The sequence below is a fragment of the Nycticebus coucang genome, chromosome 11 (assembly GCF_027406575.1).
Source record: "Nycticebus coucang isolate mNycCou1 chromosome 11, mNycCou1.pri, whole genome shotgun sequence".
NCBI classification, from domain to species: domain Eukaryota; kingdom Metazoa; phylum Chordata; class Mammalia; order Primates; family Lorisidae; genus Nycticebus; species Nycticebus coucang.
In genome coordinates, this window is record NC_069790.1 from 28,335,822 (window position 1) to 28,355,667 (window position 19,846).

Consider the following 19,846-nt stretch of genomic DNA (forward strand, 5'->3'; position numbering starts at 1 on the left):
GAGAAGAAACCAGTAGGTAAGGACTGTTGGGAGAGCACAGGAGGTGCCCTAGAGAAGCAGGGAGATGTTCCCAGGAGTGCAAAGGAGGAAGAGGAGGCTTGGAAGAGCTGGCAGAAGAGCTGCACCGTTGAGAGCTTGCTCTGTGCTGGCACCATGTGGTGTCAGAGGGATGAGCCAACTCTGGAGCCCAAAGTCACAGAGCCGGCGAGGGGGCATGCAGGCCCAGTAGGGAGGGTGCTCTTGGCTGAGAGGCTTACATGAGCCAGGACACAGTGGCTGGAGGCCGTGGGAAACTTGTGTGTGTGGCAGGGGGCAGGGGATGTGGGAATAGCTAGCCATCCACGGGATGGGTGCCTGCGTTATCAGAATCACTAAGCAAGCTCCCCCGAAGAGAAACTTTTATTATTTTCACATGAGGAAACTGATGCACTGGGGGTTCAAGTACCTTGTCAAGGGTCACACAGCCACTAGTCCTGCAGACTGTGTTCTTTTTTATTTATTTATTTTTTAAATTGAGACAGGTCTCTCTTTGTTGCCCTTGGTAGAGTGCTGTGACGTCACAGCTCACAGCAACCTCAAACCCTTGGGCTTAAGCGATTCTCTTGCCTCAGCCTCCTGAGTAGCTGGGACTACAGGCGCCCACCACAATAACCGGCTATTTTTTTGTTTTAGGAGGACCTGGCTGGGCTCGAACCCACCAGGCCTGGTGCATGTGGCTGGCGCCCTACCCACTGAACTATGGGCGCCGCTGCAGCCTGTGTTCTTAACCACAGTGTGGCACCAGCACCTTCTCTTTGGGGAAGACACCCTGCCATAGCCACTGAGGGTCTTCAGAAGCAAGTTACATAAAAGCAATGAATATTTAGAGAGTACCTAAGATGCGGTTTGCTTGTACTCTAGGAGAATTAAGTATAAAAAGGGCTGGAAATACATACATGTAATACACGCGCATACATACATATGTGATTATACATTACATAGTATGTACAATTAATCAACTATGATTTTGCCTCAGTTCTCCAGTTGCTTTAGTGTTTAATAATTATATGACTCAACTGCCTAGATAGTGGTTTCAAACTAATTCTGTCCTGGAAATCTGACAGGCTGCGCAGACCAGCCCTACTGTATCACAAATGACAGGGGAGGGCCTGGTAGTCTGTGTATGGACAAACCTTCCAGGAGATTCTCATTCACGTTAATATCTGAGAACCACTCAAGCAAATGCAATTTACCAGCCTAAACATTGCTGCCCTTTTTATCCCAATTTTAACAGTATACTTTCACTGAATTGGAACAAAACCTTTGCTCTCTTAATAACGACTATTTTCATCTCAATGTCCTTTAAACTAATTAGTAGGTAGCTATTTTGTAGATATTAAAGGTGAGGATTTGTGAAGTGCAGGTTAATGAGTATTTTGACTTTATTATCAAATTCAACATAGGTAATTTTTAAAGTCCACAGATTTTCTGAGAAAGGCATATATTCTATTTCTCTCTTTACAAGTGAGAGGTGTAATGAAGGAAGAATACAAACATATTAATTCATTTAACAAACTATTACCCTGAGTGTGCACTTAGGGGAAATGGCAGAGGGCTTTGGAGAATAGAAGGTTGTGTCTTGAACAGATAAGCCCCATGGGTGAATGCAATTCTGTGGGACCAGATTTACCCACTCAAGTGGAATAATGGGCTGTGAGTTCTCGCCTATCTACTCCCCTGACCCCCACCGGCAAACCTAGTAAAACTTGTAAAAAACAAATTATCAAACTGAGGTCTTCAAAATTTGGAAGATAAAGATAGTAATTAGCTTTGGTAATAGTGTCATCATTTAAAAAATGGAAAAGGTGACCTTTTAAAAATTTGCCTAGAGCAACCAGCTTTTGAAAGCAAAAATACAGCTGCTACAGTGTCACCGCATCTCCCACCCCTCTGGCCTCAGTCTCCATCCTCTCTGATCCATCCTCCAGGCCACCATTTCCACATGTTTAATAAAAATCACACCTCTGCCAGCTCCTTGGGGCTTTTGAGCATGAAATCCAAACTTCTGAGCCTGCTTTATGAGGACCTTTCAGTCCACACATCCCTCACCTGCCCACCTTGCTTGCCCAGAGCCTTCCCCTTCGCCAGCCCCAGTGCCCAGGCTCCCCCACCTAATCCCTTCCTCAGAAGGGCCTTCCCTGCCAGGCATCGCCTGTTTTCCTTTACAATGCCATTAGGGCTCTCTGGCTATAGGAAATAGAAACTCCACCCAAATTAGCACTAGAACAAAAAGAAAGGGAAGTGTATTAGCACATAAAACCAAGGATAGAACTCCCCAAAGGACCTTTCGAGGCTCAAAGTGTAGCACACTCTCTGTCTCCCCCCGGGTTCAGCTTTCTTCCCTGCCTTCTTTCTCAGACAGACTACCTGAGTGCTGGCCAGGTGACCATTCTCACTCCTTACTTATGCAGTTCCTCAGCAAGCCCAGAAAGAATAGGTTCACTTCTTTCTCAGTTCTTCAGCAAAGACCCCAGGGTTTGACTTACTGTACTTTGTCCATCCTGAGCTAGTCATCCTAAGTGTCACTGGCCAGTATTGAGAAAAACAGTGGTTGGCACAAATGAATATTTAATTGTTATTATTATGAATTATTAATAGTTTAGCATGAATGAATTAATGAACAAACCCTCTGGTGTGGTGTGCTAAGCAAACAGAGCTATATCTAAGCCACAGTGAGGCAGCCAAAGGAATGTATCAATTGAGAGAGTCTTGGGTAGGATGAGAAAAGTCTGTGCAGGGAAGAAAATGTCCAGAACGGGTCTAAAAAGGTAAGAAAGAGTTCCCCAAGTGAGGACGGGGTACTGGGGAGGGGAAGGATCATGCAAAGAGCTAGAAGATGCTGTGTAATTGTGTTCAGAAACCTTAATTGATTTTCTGGCCTCTTGGAAATAACTGGAAAGAGGAAGTAGATGAGGTGATGTGCTCCTGTTTATGCAAGGTGACACCCACAGGGTCAGAGAAGGCCTTGAGTGCCACATAGTGTGTGTGTGGGTTATTGTGCGGTAGCCAGGAACCCTTGAAGAAGCTTTCAAGTTAAGACAGCAAGCCTGTTGGGATCAGGCTCATAAATAAATTACCACAGCTACCCTAAGTCCTCCCTCCCAGGGCTGTTGGCGTACAGAAAGGAAATGACCAACTGAGGGCCACCCCCTACAGCACCGGCACATGGTAGACACCCAAGGAAAGCTAGTGCTCCTTCCTTTCCAACCTCCTGGCTGAGCTTTTGTATTTAACTTACTGGAAGGGAGAAGAAATCCAGTGAATTAACATCTCCATGTATATAATTCTCCACTCCCAGAGGTCAGGGGATGATACACTGGGGAGAACGGGGTCAGGCATTACTTCCTAACATTCCTGAGGGCTTCCTCCATCATGCCAGAAGAAGGACACAGACGCCTTTCATACCGTCACTGTGGGATTCGGTGGAAGTACACGGAGCTTTACAGTATTGCTGAATCCTTTTAAAATTCATATAGCTCAAGGCTAAAAATGCACACAGGGATTTTTTTTTCTTTTCTAAATCAGAGGCAGGCATGCTTGTCTGTAATGAACGCTTCCCTTCTTTAAAATTCCCTAGTTATACCTAGTTCTTCACAAGAACAATTGAGTCAAGGACAGAAAATGATTAGAGTCAGGCCACAGAGGGACCGAGCGCTGATTTTGAAGAGGAAAATAATTCCTAATACAATGCTTTGTTTTAAAGCTTTACAATTAGCAAATCTATCTATTTTGTCAGCATGGGACAGTAGAGAGTAAGCCTGTTTAAAGCTAGTCAAGCTTCTTATGACTGGGTGTTAGTTACATGACCTGCAAGTTGGTAGATCTGTGACCCTGGGAAAACCACGTGGCCTCCCCAAGCCTCAGTTCTTGCATTTTTGCAGGTGGAGGAGGAAGCCTTAACTTAAAGGCTTATGAGGCTTATTAGGCTAAATGAAATAATATAGTTTATAATGGATTTAAAACTATGACATGCTCAATAAATGAAAAATTCTTTTCATTTATGAATGATGCATTTTCTAAAATTATTCAGGATAAGACATAAGAGAAGTTCCCCTTAACATGAATTGTTTCACATGGTGTTTATGTATATGATGGTAAAATAGAACTGCCATTACTCTGTTAAAGACATGTATGTTGGAATATGTACAGCTCAGAATTCTGTCTTATTTTCAACTCTCAACTTGGGTATCAAAGTATCTGTTGCAGATGACAATGATTTGACTTCTTAAATAATGTTTTTATACCACCAAATCACATGAGAAAAACAAAAGTTGCGTGTGCAAACCTTAGCCTATTTTTCTGATGGTTGGACTTCATTAGGTTCATAAATGGGGACTAGAAATAAAGTAAAACATTAACTTTCTAGCAACTTCAAAATGATCATGTGTAAGGAGACATAAAACCAACGGGAACGTTTATAAACACCATCGTAAAACCTAGCCAGACATTTCTTTATTGAGAAATGAGTGATGTCAGTCTGCAATCTGTTCTGAAGTATTGAGGATGACCTAAAATGTCGCCTTAACACTCTCATTTCCAGGAATGTCAACAGAAATTCGGAAACAAGATCCGTCCTCTCCCCATAGTTGATCTGGACCCCCCCAACACACACACACACACACACACACTCTCTCTCTCTCTCTCTCTCTGTAGGCTGTGGGTCTAATTCAGAAAGGCTGCAGACAGAATTTGGGCCTTTCCTTCTTTAAGATCACCAGGCTTCCAGCTTCTATTGTCTGCTCTATTGATGACCTGGGAGGTCCTACATCCAACAGAGGGTGCTGTTGGGCCATATCCAATGCTGCAGATGGAACCATGTTTCTTCCCATTTTTTTGTTAAAACAGATTTCCTGGACATAGTAGGAGTCGATAAGAATCTGGTTTATCTGGGTTCCCTAAAACTCTTTAGCATATTGCCTTAATCTTATTTAAGTGCATTTAATTATTAAGAGTTCTATACTATACTTCTTTAAAGTCAGGAGGCAGAGGGCTGTATCCCAGAAGTGGGATATTTGCCATGTCTGCTTAGTAATCTAGACAATCCATTCCTACCCATTTCAGTGAGCCCTAGATATTCCCTTTTTCTGTTTTAATATCACTATTTTAAAGAAGGACAGTGTGGATTCTTGGATTAAAATAAAAATGACTATGAATTTGAATACTAGAGCTTTCACAATGATGGTGACAAGGTGAGCAGGAGTGCAAGACAGAAGAAGTGATGGTAAGCTGATGGTGGAGGCTACGGTTCTTCTGATTATGAAGACAGAGCAGCTGACTTAATGTAAACATTCTCTTACCCAGCTCAAAAGCAAAGTAGGAATTACTATTATTATTATTATTTATAGAGACAGGTTCTCACACTATTGCCCAGGATGGAGTGCAGTAGTGTCATCAACTCCTGGGCTCAAGTGACCCACCTGTCTCAACCTCCTGAGTAGCTGGGATGACAGGAGACACCACACCCAGATAATTTTACTTTTTCTTTTCTTTCTTTCTTTCTTTTTTTTTTTTTTTTTTGTAGAGGTAGGGGTCTTGCTCTTTGAAGACTTATAGAACTTGAAGAGTTATAAAACACTTTGGCCTCAAGCAATCCTTCTGCTTTGGCCTCCCAGCCCTAAGTGCTGGAATTATAGCTGCGAGTCATCGCATGCAGCCAAACAGGAATTTTTGGCTAATGTATAACTGAAACATGCAGGAGAAGGTGGCAGGCTGCAGGGGCTGAGATCAGGTCCTTGGGACTCAGTCTTTTTCTTTTCATCTCCAGGATCCACCTTCTCTGTGTCCCATTCTCAGGCTCTGCGTTATGGGGAGAGGCTTCAGCAACCCAGATTCTATTTTCTGTCGAATCCTTCCAAGCAGAAAGAGGGTGAAAGGTCTGCTTCCTGGACCTGAAGTAAAAGTCTACTGTGTTTTACCCTTGAACCAACTACAGTGGTCAGGGAAATGTGAGTCCTCAGATCAGCCCTGAAACACAAATCCACTTCTAAGACTGGGGGCTGATATGACTCCACCAGAAGCCCTTAAGCTGAGGGGGTTCTGGGTGTGATTTCCAGAAGAGAGTGCCTAAGTTCTGGGTGGCAAAAAATGACAGCTACAAAAAAAAAAAAAAAAAAAAGAAGTGGAAAAAATGACAGCTACACTACAGGTGCAAAAGTGGGGAGACCAATATGTCCTGGGGAAACAGACACAGAGATGGTGGCAGGAGAGGCCTATGGGAAGTAAGAACAAAGTTGACATCCTGTATGAGGCCAAAGAAAGAAATAATGGGTTTTGGTTAATGTGTGTGTCACCTCCCACAATCATCCCCCTTTGTTCAATGTCACCTTAAGCTCTGAAGGAGCATTTGTTTCTCCTCAGTATAGTGAAGAGAAGGAGGCTGGGTTGGTGGCACGTCACTGGGAGGGTATATCAGAATCACCTGTACAGCTTTTTCCAAATTTTACAGGGGCTTGAGGCTCTGGGTGATGCCCTCATAGCCCCAGTTGCCAGCCACTGAAAGAGCTCCAAGGGCAGACACTCTTCCCTCAAGCATCTCTGAGATGAATGGCAGTCCTAGGTGACAGCATCATTTACCTCCCAGCAGTCAAAGGTGATAAAAATGTGATAATGTCTTTCTTTTTTTTTTTTTTTTTTTGTAGAGACAGTCTCACTTTATGGCCCTCAGTAGAGTGCCGTGGCCTCATACAGCTCACAGCAACCTCCAACTCCTGGGCTTAAGCAATTCTCTTGCCTCAGCCTCCCGAGTAGCTGGGACTACAGGCACCCACCACAACGCCCGGCTATTTTTTTGTTGCAGTTTGGCTGGGGCTGGGTTTGAACCCGCCACCCTTGGTATATGGGGCCGGCGCCCCACCAACTGAGCCATAGGCGCCGCCCGTGATAATGTCTTTCAAACACCTCCCTGGATATGTACACATATAAACTACTGTAAAAGATGTGCTTTTTGTCCATCACATGTCTGCCTAGAGTAGCAGTCCTCGAAGTGTGCTCCACCAATGTTTGGGGGCTCTCAAGATCTTTTTAAAGAGTCCATGATGTCAAAACTAATTTTATTATACTAATTGCCTTCTTCAGGAATTGACATTGTTAATTTCAACCTTTAAGAAACAACCACTTGTTGAGTTGTGGTCTAGCATATTTTTTTCTATTTTTTTTTTTTTTATTTGAGACAGAGCCTCACTCTGTCACCCTGGGTAGAGTGCCATGGCGTCATCATAGCTCACAGCAACCTCAAACCAACCTCTTGGGCTCAAGTGATTCTCTTGCCTCTGCCTCCCAAGTAGCTGGGACTACAGGTGTGTCACTATGCCCAGCTAGTTTTTCTACTTTTAGTAGAGTGGAGGGGAGGTCTCACTCTTACTCAGGCTGTTCTCAAACTCCTGAGCTCAAGCAATCCACCTGCCTCAGCCTCCCAGAGTGCTAGGATTATAGGCAAGAGACATTGCTCCTGGCCTAGTCTAGCATATTTTTTTAAAATCTACATTTACATGTAAAGGCCATAAAAACATTTCTTCTTTTTATATATTTATATATTTCTGTGGCCCAGAGCTTCTTATACTTCAAACAAAATGATATATCATTATAGGTTGAAAACAGGAACAGATGTGAGAACACGGCTCTTATTTTTAAGCCAGACACTAAAAAGATTTATAAAACAGTGAAAACAGTTCCAATATCCAATATACTCTTTTTTGTTTTTTGGTTTGGAAAACAGTGTTATTTCCCCCCCCCCCCAGATATGGTATTTACATTAACACAATGGTTTTATTATCATGTTTAAAAGAATTAATACACATTTTAAAATTTTCTCAGTTGTGCTAGTTTTTCTAGTATAGTAAACATAAAGATACAACCTACATAAAACCTCAGTAATTTTGAAGAGTAGAAAGGGGTTCTGATGCCAGAAGTTGGAGCATCTCTGGACTATGTTTACATTGAAATGTTCCAGGTTGGCTGAGCTGATCACATGCTTAAGTAGAGAATGAACATCAGCTATGAATCAGACCACCCCCTGGCTATTGCATAGTCTGATCAGTACTATAAAACCTGGGGGGATGAGGACAATTCAATGAGTTCATTGCTGAAAATTTGTTCTCACTCATTACTATCACATCTGTTGAGTTTGGGTCCCTTGAAAGGCATGAACATGTAACCCTCCCACAGGCCACAAGATGGCACTGTATGAATAGAAAAATACTTCCTCAGCTTCTGGGTCTCTAGCTGTTTCCTAGAGAGATTTTGGATGGGAACAAAGAAGCATTTGCTCATCATATCCCAACATACACTGAATGAATTAGAATGACTTCCCTTTTTTGTCCCCATAAAGCTCAAACTTTGAAAACACTGACAGTGAGATATTGCTAAAAAAGATATGCTTTCTGATAAAATATTAACCCAAAGAAAACAGCAGTTGTCCCCTACCAAGGGGACATGACATTGACTTCTCTTTGTCCCTCGTTAAATTCTTAATCCTACTCCAGTTAATTGTTCCCCATCACCTAAATTTTATCCAGCCATCTTGTAAAAAGAAGCTTGGAAAAAAACAAAACAAATCTCTGAACCAGTTCAGGTAACCACATAACCACCAGAGTTAATGGCCTTAAAAACGTATCTAGGGAGAACTTTTTACATGTATGCACAGGTAGAGAGAGAAGCCCAGAGTCTAATTTAGGACATGTAAGAGTCTCAGAAATAGAAGAGGCATGAGAGGAGGTGGGACAGGTGTTTCTTAAAAGAAAACTCCCCCAAATGTCTCAGCACCTTTGCTTCATCTAACTTAAGTTCCCAACCCCCGGCTACACATTAGAATCTCCTAAGAAGTCTTTAAAATATAGATACTTGAACTTCATCTGAGGAGGCTTTGATTGTCTGGGTCAGGAAGGGCCAAGCATGGTATTTTTTAAAGCTCCCAGAGTGATTCTAACTGGCAGTCAGTTTGAGAACTGCTGACATACCCACATTGGCTTTTGCTCAGTCTGTGTGATAAACCCGAAGATTCTGATTTAAAATAGTGCTTGGCAGAACCCAGTCTCATGAGCAGGTGTGATCTAAGTTCAAACCCATTCTTACAGTGTTCTCTTCCATTTTTCTTTATTTTTGTGCATGTGAGGGTAGGAAGAAGGATGATCAGAGTCATCACTGTACCTGTCACTTTTACTAGCTAAGTTATGCTGAGCTTCATTTATCTTTGACTCCTGAAAAAGAATGGTAATTTCACTTACACATTATTTCCAAGGGACCTCCTGTGGAGAAAATCTACAGGTTCTCTGGACCTTGTAATATGAGTGTATCTTTTCAGTTCCTCAGTGCTTTCTATATTATCAGTTCAAGCTCTTTCTCTGGCAAAGGGGCACAGTGCCTCTGCTTGGGGAAAGGCAGCAGGCAACACCACATTGGAATCTCCTCTCCTTAATGAAGTTACAAAGCCTTCCCCCACTCCAGGAACAAGATCCCCTGCACAGTGGCACAGTTGGGTCCCTCCAAGAAAAGGACTATCTTATCATCTTGTATTAACACCCATTTTGGCTTCTGAACCTGGTTCACTCTACTTAGATAATTAAAACAATGCTCACACCGAGTGAGGAGTTATTCTCTGCTTTTGCCTGTGTAGGAAAGTGGAACTCTGAGGGCTGCAGCCCTCAACTCCTTTGTTCTCCACTTTCCCACTGTGCTTGGCCAATGGGAGGTTCAGACAGATCAGGGTGGGGGAAGAAAATGTGGCCATCCCCCTGCCCCGTGGTGCAGCCACTGCTTGACTGTGGGAGCCCCCCTCCTGCAGGAGACCCTCTGCAGCTCTCATCAGACTGCAGTCACCCTCCTACCTTCCCTGGCCCCTTCAGTACTGGGGTGGTGACGGTTCCTGCCAGTGTCACCCCTGGGAAAGATCCCTTGTTAAGTACGTTCTCTTCAGAACACCAGCCAAACACACCTTCCATTTTACACTGGGGCCCTGACTTCTGAGACACCTTCTAGATTAACTGTTACTATCTGAATTCATTTTTTTATTTCCCAGTGATCACGTAGGACTCAGGTAGGTATAACTTATAAACCTCAAAGATCTTAACTCTCAGGTAACCTCTACGTAGCAGGTGGCCTTAAGGCATCTCTTTCTGTGTGAGTCTCTGAAACATCTTTAAAATATTCTTTATTCCATTGAACCGGGTGCCTTGGTTTCCTGTTCTGTGAAACAGAACTATAGGAGATGGTCTCCAAGATTGCCCTCCTCCTAGACACGCTGCTGCCCATGATGCAGCAGTGAGTGGGTGGCTGGATTCTAGCCCAGTGGAGGAAGGAGCCAGCACAGAGGAAAGGGTAGAGACACTGATACACTCGCTTAGTGAGCTTGAGAAACGCTCGGGGTGAATTTAGGGCAATTCATTACGTTTTAATGTTATCCATCCATTGTTTACTCAGTGAATGTGTACTGTACCAGGTTTTCTAGTTAGGAAGTAAGTAGAGGAATAGTCTGTGTCTCAAATCCATCAACTTCCAGGGAAGGAGTGAGGCAGAGAGACTCTCAAACACAGGTGTGCATTGGAACCACCAGAGGAGTGTTGAAACACAGATTGGTAGGGGTCATCCCAGAGTTCCTGCTCTAGTGGCTCTGGGGTGGAGCCTGAGGATGCCATTTCTAATCAGGTATTGATGCTGCTGGTCTCCGGGGGCTACACCTTGAGAACCACTGATGTAAACAATTACCTAGGACACAGCAGGCTAATCCATCCTAAAGATTACATGCAAAGCCCAGGGGTAGTTGTGAGATGGGAGGCTGAGTCTCAGCAGGCTTTATTGAAGACAGGGTCCCAAAGGCTGCAGGGGATGCTGGCAGACACCTACCTGGCTCTACCACACATATGGCCTAGAGGTGGGGGACCTAACAGCCGTGGGTATTATCCCATAGCCTAGAGGGGACAGAGGTGATAGATTGTCACCTTCCCTTCAGTTCCGCTTAAGGTGTGACCCAACCCATGATGTGAATTTTTTTTTTCTTATTTTACTGTTTATTTTTTTATTTATTTTTTTATATTTTATTTTATTTTATTTTTTTATTAAATCATAGCTGTGTACATCAATATGATCATGGGGCATCATACACTTGTTTCATAGAATATTTGACACATTTTCATCTCATTAGTTGACATAGCCCTCCTGGCATCTTGTATTGGCCTCTCCCTCCTGTTCCCTGGGATGCCCTTTCAAATCTGCCATCTGTGCCAAGCCATTGTCCCAGGTTCTGCTTTCCCAGGGGCCCCACTCAGGTGCTTTATAGGTCATGCTGAGGAATCTGAACTTTGTCCTGCAGACAAAGCAAACGAGAGCTTTTCCAAAGACCACAACACTCTGATGAGCAGAAGTCACCACACGCAATTAGGTGCAATCATAGGACTGAGGAAAAACCACTCAGGATAGACTCAACCTTCTGTGGTGGCTTCTGTTGGGGAGCAGGGCTCCATGTGCCTGCCTTAGCCTGGCCATCGTCTGCTGTTCAAGGACAGTGGAGGGAAATGTATTGGCATTACTAGGCAAAAATATCTGGACAGGCCAGCAGGGCCACATGGTGGAAATGGTGAAATAAATGCAGAAAGTATCCCCCTGGAAAGGAAGAAAGTAGGCATTTCACAAAGAACAGAAAAGAGGGGTCATTCCCCGTGAAATAGTTCATCTGTGTAGGAAGACACCCCCAAGAGGCTTGAAGACTTCAGTCCAGAAAAGATCACTTTCCTTGGTTTCACAGGAAGAAAGCAGAAACCAAAGAGGGCTTCGGCACCTGCTCTAAGAAAGCAAAAGGGTCTAGGAGTTGGTCTGCAGCAGTGGAGAAAGGAGGTGTGCATGGTGGGGAGTGTGGAAAATGGGGGGAGGGCTGGGAAGGACCCTGCACCTCTGAGGAGTCTGTGGGGGGATTGGGGCAATCTTGGGGGTGGGGGTCCAGTCCATTTCCAGCGACTGACTGGCCACACTCTATTTGGTGAGGTCTGCCCTGTACCTGCCCTGTGCTCTAGTCACCCACTTCCAGCCCCACCTTTAGTGAAAGTCTGCTGAACACAGCCTCATTGTTGTTAATCATCCCAGGGTATGGGGGTGGGGAGAGAAAGGATCTTATCAGTATGGGGGCAGCGCCAGAAAGAAGAGATGGAGAAGGTGCCTTGGTCCGGAGTGTGGGAACTGCTGCTGCTGTGTACATGATAAACACTGACTTAGCAAAGCTTTATTTATCCAGGGTTTGCCTTAACATAGGTGAATTCAAGACATGATGCATTACTTTTTCTTATTTAAATATTTGAATAGGGTATTGCATTTATCATGGTTCAAAATACAAAGAGTATTTTATGGTAGCAGGGAAACATCTCCCCCAACTCGCCCCTCAGATACAGACTTCCCTAGCCACAGGCAACCAGCTCTTGTCTCCTTCGTGGCTTTGTAAGAAAAAAAGCATACACAAAATCTTCGGTTTCCTTCTAGTTTACATCAACAGTACCATACTATACACGGTCCCTGAGTTACAAACATCCAACTAACAAACATCTCACACTTATAAACAGAGGCTGTTATAGGTAATAGGTAATTGTACCTGTTCCCACTTACAGATTCAACTTACATACAGATTCAACTTACGAACATGCCTACAGAACCTATTTCGTTTGTAACCTGGGGACTGCCAGTCTACTATACTGCAAATTGCTGTTGTTCATCTATGATTCCAGGTGATTTTTCTATATCACCCCATATAAGAATTCTCATTCTTTTCCTTGGGTTGTGTGTTCCTTGACATGGATGTGCCATCCCGAATTAATGAGTGTTTAGGATGTTTTCTAATTTTTGCCGCTATAACAAATAGTGAAAAGAATTAGCTGGTGAGATAGAATATATTCTTCAGCACGCTGCTCTCATTTTATCAAAAGTACGGATTATTTTTTCCTACTAAAACATAGATGCAACTTAATACGGCAAACCAGATTTTTTTCAATGAAAATGTCCTATTGAAAATATGGTGGTGGGCGGTGCCTGTGGCTCAAGGAGTAGGGCGCCGGTCCCATATGCTGGAGGTGGTGGGTTCAAACCCAGCCCTGGCCAAAAAAAAAACAAAAAACAAAAAACAAAAAAAAAGAAAATATGGTGGTCACATATATTTGATTCAAAGAAAGTACTAGCCATTATAGCTAGCAATAACAGTATGTTTTCAAGAACAGATTGTATAAATAGTGAGTGATTTTTAGCATCACTTGACTTAGGATAGCCAAAACCAAGGGTACTTACTTGCATAAGTATAGAATGAGGCCACTCAGCTGCTTAGTAGATTTAATAAGGTCTGAACTTAGAATTAGGAAGCCTGGGTTCAATTCCTCATCTTGCTAGTGTGAACTTTTCAATAAAGTGGGGAGGATGATCCTGGCCCTATGGACCTGGAGAAACTGTTCTGAGGATAACATGGGAAATTGTGAAATTGCTTATAAACTATAAGTGTCTAAACTAATATTAAATCCTATTGTTATTCCTATATTGCTTGCAGTGCCATTTTTGAAGGTCAGTAGGTAATCAATCTATGGAATAAATCGGAAATATATTTCATAAAAGAAATTACACTGGACATTAACTATTTGGATTAAATGCACTAAATAGTGACCCTTATATATCATAATGTTTTAAAATACAATTAAATAAAGGATCAGTAAGGAACAAATGGCTAACCATCACCACAACTATTTTTTTTAGACCCTCCCATCTCTCCACCTCATGTACTTTTATTAAAATCAAGTTTACTGCTAAAAACCTTGAGAGGTGATAAATCCAGAAACCACTCCAATCTGATGGGATAGGTAATCTCTTTGTCAATTAACACCATTAACGTTCTTAGATTCACAGGTAATACAGTCTCTCTGGATTCATATGGAAATTGTCAGTAAAACAAACAAAGGCAAATAAAATGTGACTACTCTGCAAACTGAAATACTGGGATGTCTGGATTTGAGAAATAGTAGGACACCTCCTCATCTCACTCATTAAAACCTTCACGACACACCCTGGGCTGAAGCAGACAGGTACCCTGGGCTCTTCTCAGTCAAGCCATTCAAGTTTCTGGGGCCTCTTTTCTAGTCACTGCCTCCATGGCAACAGTCCCTGCCCTTAAGGGAAATAGAATCTCCGGCAAGACTGAGACTTTTAACAATTTCACTTGTCAATAGAGGTCAGAGAGAAACAGATGGATTTGTACCAAGTAACTTAACAAACCTACTCCAGCAAGTGACCAGACCAGTGGCCAGAGAGTACCTTAGGAAAACCAAACATCACATCATTTGTGCCCTAGAAAAATCGATACCAGCAACACTTGTCCATCAAACTGCTCATTGGGTTTGGACTTTTCCTTCAATATTTTCCTTATTTACCTTTTTCCAAAATGATGAAAGTATATTGGGTGGTTCATTCAAAGTGATTAGTAATTGGATTACTAATTTCTTCCAAAATTTATTTTTAATAAATGAACACAAAATACCTATAGGCAAGGTCATATTTTGTTGTATAAGTTTCCTGATGTGGAATATCAGTTTCTATAGACCAAACTTCCCTCTTGGCATAGGACATGGATCTAGAAATATCAATTCCAATACCCAGAATCTACAGTCTCACCCCTGACACAGAAGGACTCTCTTCTCTTCACCTCTCTTCCTTGAAATGCTCTATTGTGAAGCCTGCAGTTTGTAACAGATTGCCTTTTTGGTGGCTTTGCTCTTTGATTCAGAAATATAAACACTGCTTTAGAGATTTATTTTACAATTCATCTTCTGATTTGTCATGGCTGGGAAGGTCAGCTTTCAGATTTTCTATTCTAAATTACTTTTGAACAGATTTTGCAAACAGACTGGCTTTCGTCTGGCCAGAAAAAACTCTGAAAGTTGGGATTCAAGTCCCCCTTCTCTTTGGTTAAAATGAAAACGATCAGAAACCCCATAATTTCCCAAATCAATTATTTGTAAAAGAATAAACAGGTGCTTTGGAGACACTGGAGTTATAAAACGAAAATGGCAAATTATTTTTTCATGGGCCAGCTGCTCAACTGATGTGATTCCTGGGAAGGTTCTCTTAGGCTCTGAAGCTCAATTAGCAAATCAATTAAAATTATCCCTCTCTCTGCCAAGAGGACCAGGATGCCACCCTACACCCTCCTACCTATTTCAGGACTTTCTGGTGAATCTCCTTCACCACTGCCAATGCTGAATCAGTCAACCCAAAGTTCCTTTGCTATCCGCTAACACTGGACAATGGTGGTAGGGGGTGGGAGTGGGGGGTGGCTGCTCCAGTTTAATTAAAGATTAGCAACCTCCAGAAGGGGCAGTGTCTCCAAGCTGGCTACTTATTGGTATCTCTTATACCCAGCCGGGCACAGCACATGATGTGAGGGCTGACTAGAGTGGCTGGCTGTCATTTTCTTTCAGTGGAAAACAGATAGGACCAAAGCAGATGGTCCCTAAAGGGGCACATCCCAAAAATCTGCTAGCAAACTGTGGTGGTGCCTTTCAAATAAACAGCAACTTACTGGAGAGGAAAATCAGATCTCCCAGCTCTTCCTGCCACAGCCCACACTCCCCCAGCTTGCACTCTCACCCACTTAGGAGTTTCCTGATCCTCAGTGAGGCATAATAACTTCATCTGGGTCAGAGGACCACTTGTCTCTCCACTCTTGCCAGAGGGTGCCATTAACACCCTTAATACCCCCATATCTGTCAGTGAAACCTGTTATCTAGATCAGATCACCTTCCAGAAATGGCTGACCCATGTACCGTGGATGGTCACCCTGTCCTAAGAGATGGAAATACAATACTGTGTACTTGGCTACGTGGGTGGAACTAGAGAGGGGGCTAGAGACACCTCAGATGACAATTAAAAACACATTTCATCACAATGTTTCATCAAAAACATTAAGGGAGTGTTTTTTTCTTTCAAATTCCAAATAAACTCATAATAGATTATTTACAGAAGATCTATCTCTGCATCAGTTTGGACAAATCATTTAACATTTCTGGGCCTCTGTTTCCTCATCTGTAAAATGAGGGGGTTGAACTGGACGATTTCTAAGGTCTCTTTTGGCACTAAAATTCCAGAGTCCTTTGGGTAGGTGGGGTCTTCCCTTCAATTTTGGCAAATCACATGTATAATTAACTGCCTGATTTTTCAGTGTGGAAAAGAACAGGAGAGACAGCTCCGCCCCCACACGGCTCACCTTCTCCACAGATGTGTGCTCTTCATTTGTCACATTTGCTTTTCTTGATTCGTTCTTAGACCTGCTCAGCCTCCTGGATACTTTTTCTCTGAGCAGAGTGGCATATCCAATGTGTTCATAGATGGGGTTGGTTGTCATTTTTGAGATGTATTCGGCAGCTTTTGTTTCTATGTATAGCGTTATCAAGCCATCTGTCACTAGGTCGTGAATCGACTCAAACCTCTTCTCTCCCACAAAATGTTTTCCATCATGGAAGAGTCTGTAGTTTAAGGTTTGGTTTCCAAACCTGTCCATGAGAGAATGAGGAATTACAACAGAGTTAGGAAGAAGAAAAGTGAGGAATAATAATAGTAACAGCTAATATTTTTTTGAGCACTTACTGCATAACAGGCACAGGGCACTTGATGTGATTTCCCCCACCCCATTTTATTATCATAGAGACTTCTTGAGATGGATGCAATTATTATCCCTGTTTTAACATGTTCCCAATTTCACTTCCACTCTTGCCAAGTTTAACAAAAAAGTTATGAAATGTTTGTTTATTGCTCTCATTCAAGCTCTGACATTCTTGAGATGGTACACAAAAATACACAACAACAATAATGAACACCACACTCAGCAAGACAATGCCACATATTGACACAAATACATCTGTGAGACACTGATATACCAAGGTTAGAAAACCTTACTGAGTTGTTTGTACAGTGCAGCCAATGTAAGTGGATGGCGGCAAGTTCATGAACTTAATTGTCATGCCTTGTACATCATTTACCATATGTTCTGGACATATCGCAACTTGGAAAGTGTCTTTGCACAGCTGCAATATTGAGATAGTACACTGAACGCACCTTTGTGGGCTAGCCTAGAAGTGCTTCCATTGACATCATCCTTTTATGGAGAAAAGTCTTCCCAATTTCAAAGAGAGCACAAGTGAACTTTTGGAAGACAATCTGATTCTGAAATTGAAGACCTTCTCCGAACCTTACAAGACTCTAGTGAGGATCAAATGACATAAAATACTTGACAAAGGTTCACAAAGTGCAGTATATGCACTGCCTTTCCAGTGTTGTGATTTCTGAAACTTATGATTCTGCAACAAATGCTCTGAAGAGCCGTGTTGTACTGGCCATCGTGATGGGTTCCTGTGGTCAAGGTGAGCAAACTGCATGTCTTATAAGTCATGCACATGCAGGGTCAGGCGAAGGAGCCCTTCGACAAGGGCTGCTGGGAACTAGGGCAGAGGAGCTTCTCCCTCCACTAGCTGGACAGTGCAGGCAGCAGTGGAAGGAGAGCTAACTTCCCAAGTAATTTCCCAATCTCCTGTGTCCATAGACAGACCCCCAGTGTCCACACCTACTGATAACATCCATGGCTGAGGAAATACAGACATCCTCTGCTATACTGTTGGTGCTTGGAAACAAAGTGAAAATACAAATAGTAGAGAGAGAGTGATCGTGATAGTGAGTTTCTGTTTGGGATGACGAAAAGTTCTGGAAATGGATGATAGAGATGGTTGTACAATACCAAGAATGTACTTAATACCACTGACTTGTATGCTTCAAAATTATAAATGGTAAATTTTAGGTTACAAGTATTTTATCACAACTTTAAAAAAAAAGGCAAACATCAGTGGTGCTGCTTGGACAGCAATGGAGCAGCGAATGGGGAGCCACTCACCTGAGGGCCAGTGTGTAGCACCCTGGCTGCCGCTGGCTTTCTCTGAGGATATAGGCGCCCTCCACACCTCCGAGGAGCTCGTCAGCCTGCTCCCGAGAGATTATCCCATGGAACCTGAGGGGTATAAGACCGTTGTTGCTCTGATCAGACCACATACAAAGTATGGACGACAAAGAACTAGGCTTAAGGCAAGGCAGGGCCACCAGAATCTGCAATCCCCAAGCTGGGTGAAGAGGAGAGTAACCATTGCACTTCTTGACAGATTTAGAACCACCTCTCAGCACACCCCAAACAGATAATCAGCATTCACGCAGGCACTCATGAGGAAAAACAGCCACCTGGCTTTCTGCGATTGTCTTTGCTCTCAGGCTGGAAATAAAGGTAGAAATAAAAAGACAGATGGCTCCTTTTTTTTTTCCTCATAAGAAATAAAAATAGAGCAATTATCAATTTTGTTCTCAGTTCTAACACAGAACAATGCATTATCATGATTGCAAATGAGCAGTTATTGATTAGCAACCTGCTTACTTCAGGAGAAGGGTATTGTTAATTTTAGAGGAGCTAGCTATAATCAACATTCCTGCAGTTCTTTAAATGTTGAGAACAATAGCTTAGGGGCATGTCTGGAAAATGTACCTGTTTTTCTTTTTCAAAGATAACATATTAGAATACTACACAGTATGTAGAAAACTGGTCATATCTGGGAGGGTTGCGGCCATGGCTAATGAAAGCTTTGACCTAGAGGCAGTTGTCTGGGGCCCAGAGAGTGGACAGAGACTCCCACAAGGAGGAGGGCAGGTAGAGCTGGGTCAGAACCAGCCTGGTCTCCCTGCTGCCTTTAAGAAAAGACATACAATTCTCAATTCTGATATGAGGACAATTAGGGTCCTAGTACATGGTGGGGGGTGGGGGATGGGGAAAGCTGAGAAAGGGAAGGAGGGAGGGGGTGGCGGTGCAAGGGGTGTGGTTCACCTTTTGGAGGTGGGGGGACACAATTATAAGAGGGTCCTTATCTAACAAAAGCAATCAATGTAACCTGGTTCTGTGTGCCCTCAATGAATCCCCAACAAATAAAAAAAAAAAAAGAAAAGAAAAGACAGTTGCTCCCTCTGCTGCTAGGGATTTTCTAGATGGGTGTTTTGGGGGAAGACAGGCAAACTGGGTTGGGGGTACAGTCAGCAGCCTGCAACTCACACTCCTGGGAGAGGTAGCAGAGGGAACAGCACTTCTTTCTAGGATTATCCAAGCTTAGAGAACTTTGGGAAATAAATCAGAAAAGAAATGTCCTGGACAGAAAAACAAATAAACTCTTTTACTCTCTTGGAAGGGGAAGAGGGGAAAAGGTATCAGCCAGACAAGTTTTGTTTTGTTTTTTTTCCACAGAAATGCAAATGCTAAGTTAGAGGAGAAATGTAGAATGAAACATTTTTTTTGGGGGGGGGGATGTGCCTATTACAATAATGATTTCCTAATTCCCTCTATCCTTAACAAGTAGCTAGACCATCGAAACTAAAACTTTTGCTCCAGGGAAGTAAGGTCCAACATAGTGGTGGCTTTTGGTTCCAAAATCAACACTTAACTCTAAGGCTGTGACATCTTGGGAGAAAGAGGATTTCTGGCTTCCCAAATTTGGGTTTAAATCTCAAGAGATGATGCTTTCAGGCTGTGGGGAAGTGCTTTCCTGAGTGAGGATGACTGTGCTGTGACATAGAGCAACCCTCCTGTCCCCCAGAAAAGACCAGTGTTCCTTATTTTATTTATTTATTTTTTTTATTTATTTTTTTTGAGACAGAGTCTTGCTCTGCTGCCCTGAGTAGAATGCTGTGGTGTCACAGCCCACGGCAACATCAAACTCTTGGGCTCAAGTAATGCTCTTGCCTCAACCTCCCAAGTAGCTGGGACTACAGGCACCTGCCA

The 19,846-nt window shown here is 42.9% G+C and overlaps 1 protein-coding gene across 1 annotated transcript in view; it reads right to left on the reverse strand.

Annotated features, from left to right (window-relative positions):
- CHN2 (chimerin 2) overlaps positions 1–19,846 on the reverse strand; it is a 452,170-nt gene that overhangs the window by 178,103 nt on the left and 254,221 nt on the right. Inside the window, exons 5-6 of the mRNA XM_053608457.1 lie at positions 17,930–18,043; positions 16,253–16,538 (exon numbers count right to left, since the gene is read on the reverse strand). Of these exons, the coding sequence (XP_053464432.1) occupies positions 16,253–16,538; positions 17,930–18,043 (400 nt within the window). The remainder of the gene's footprint in view (positions 1–16,252; positions 16,539–17,929; positions 18,044–19,846) is intronic.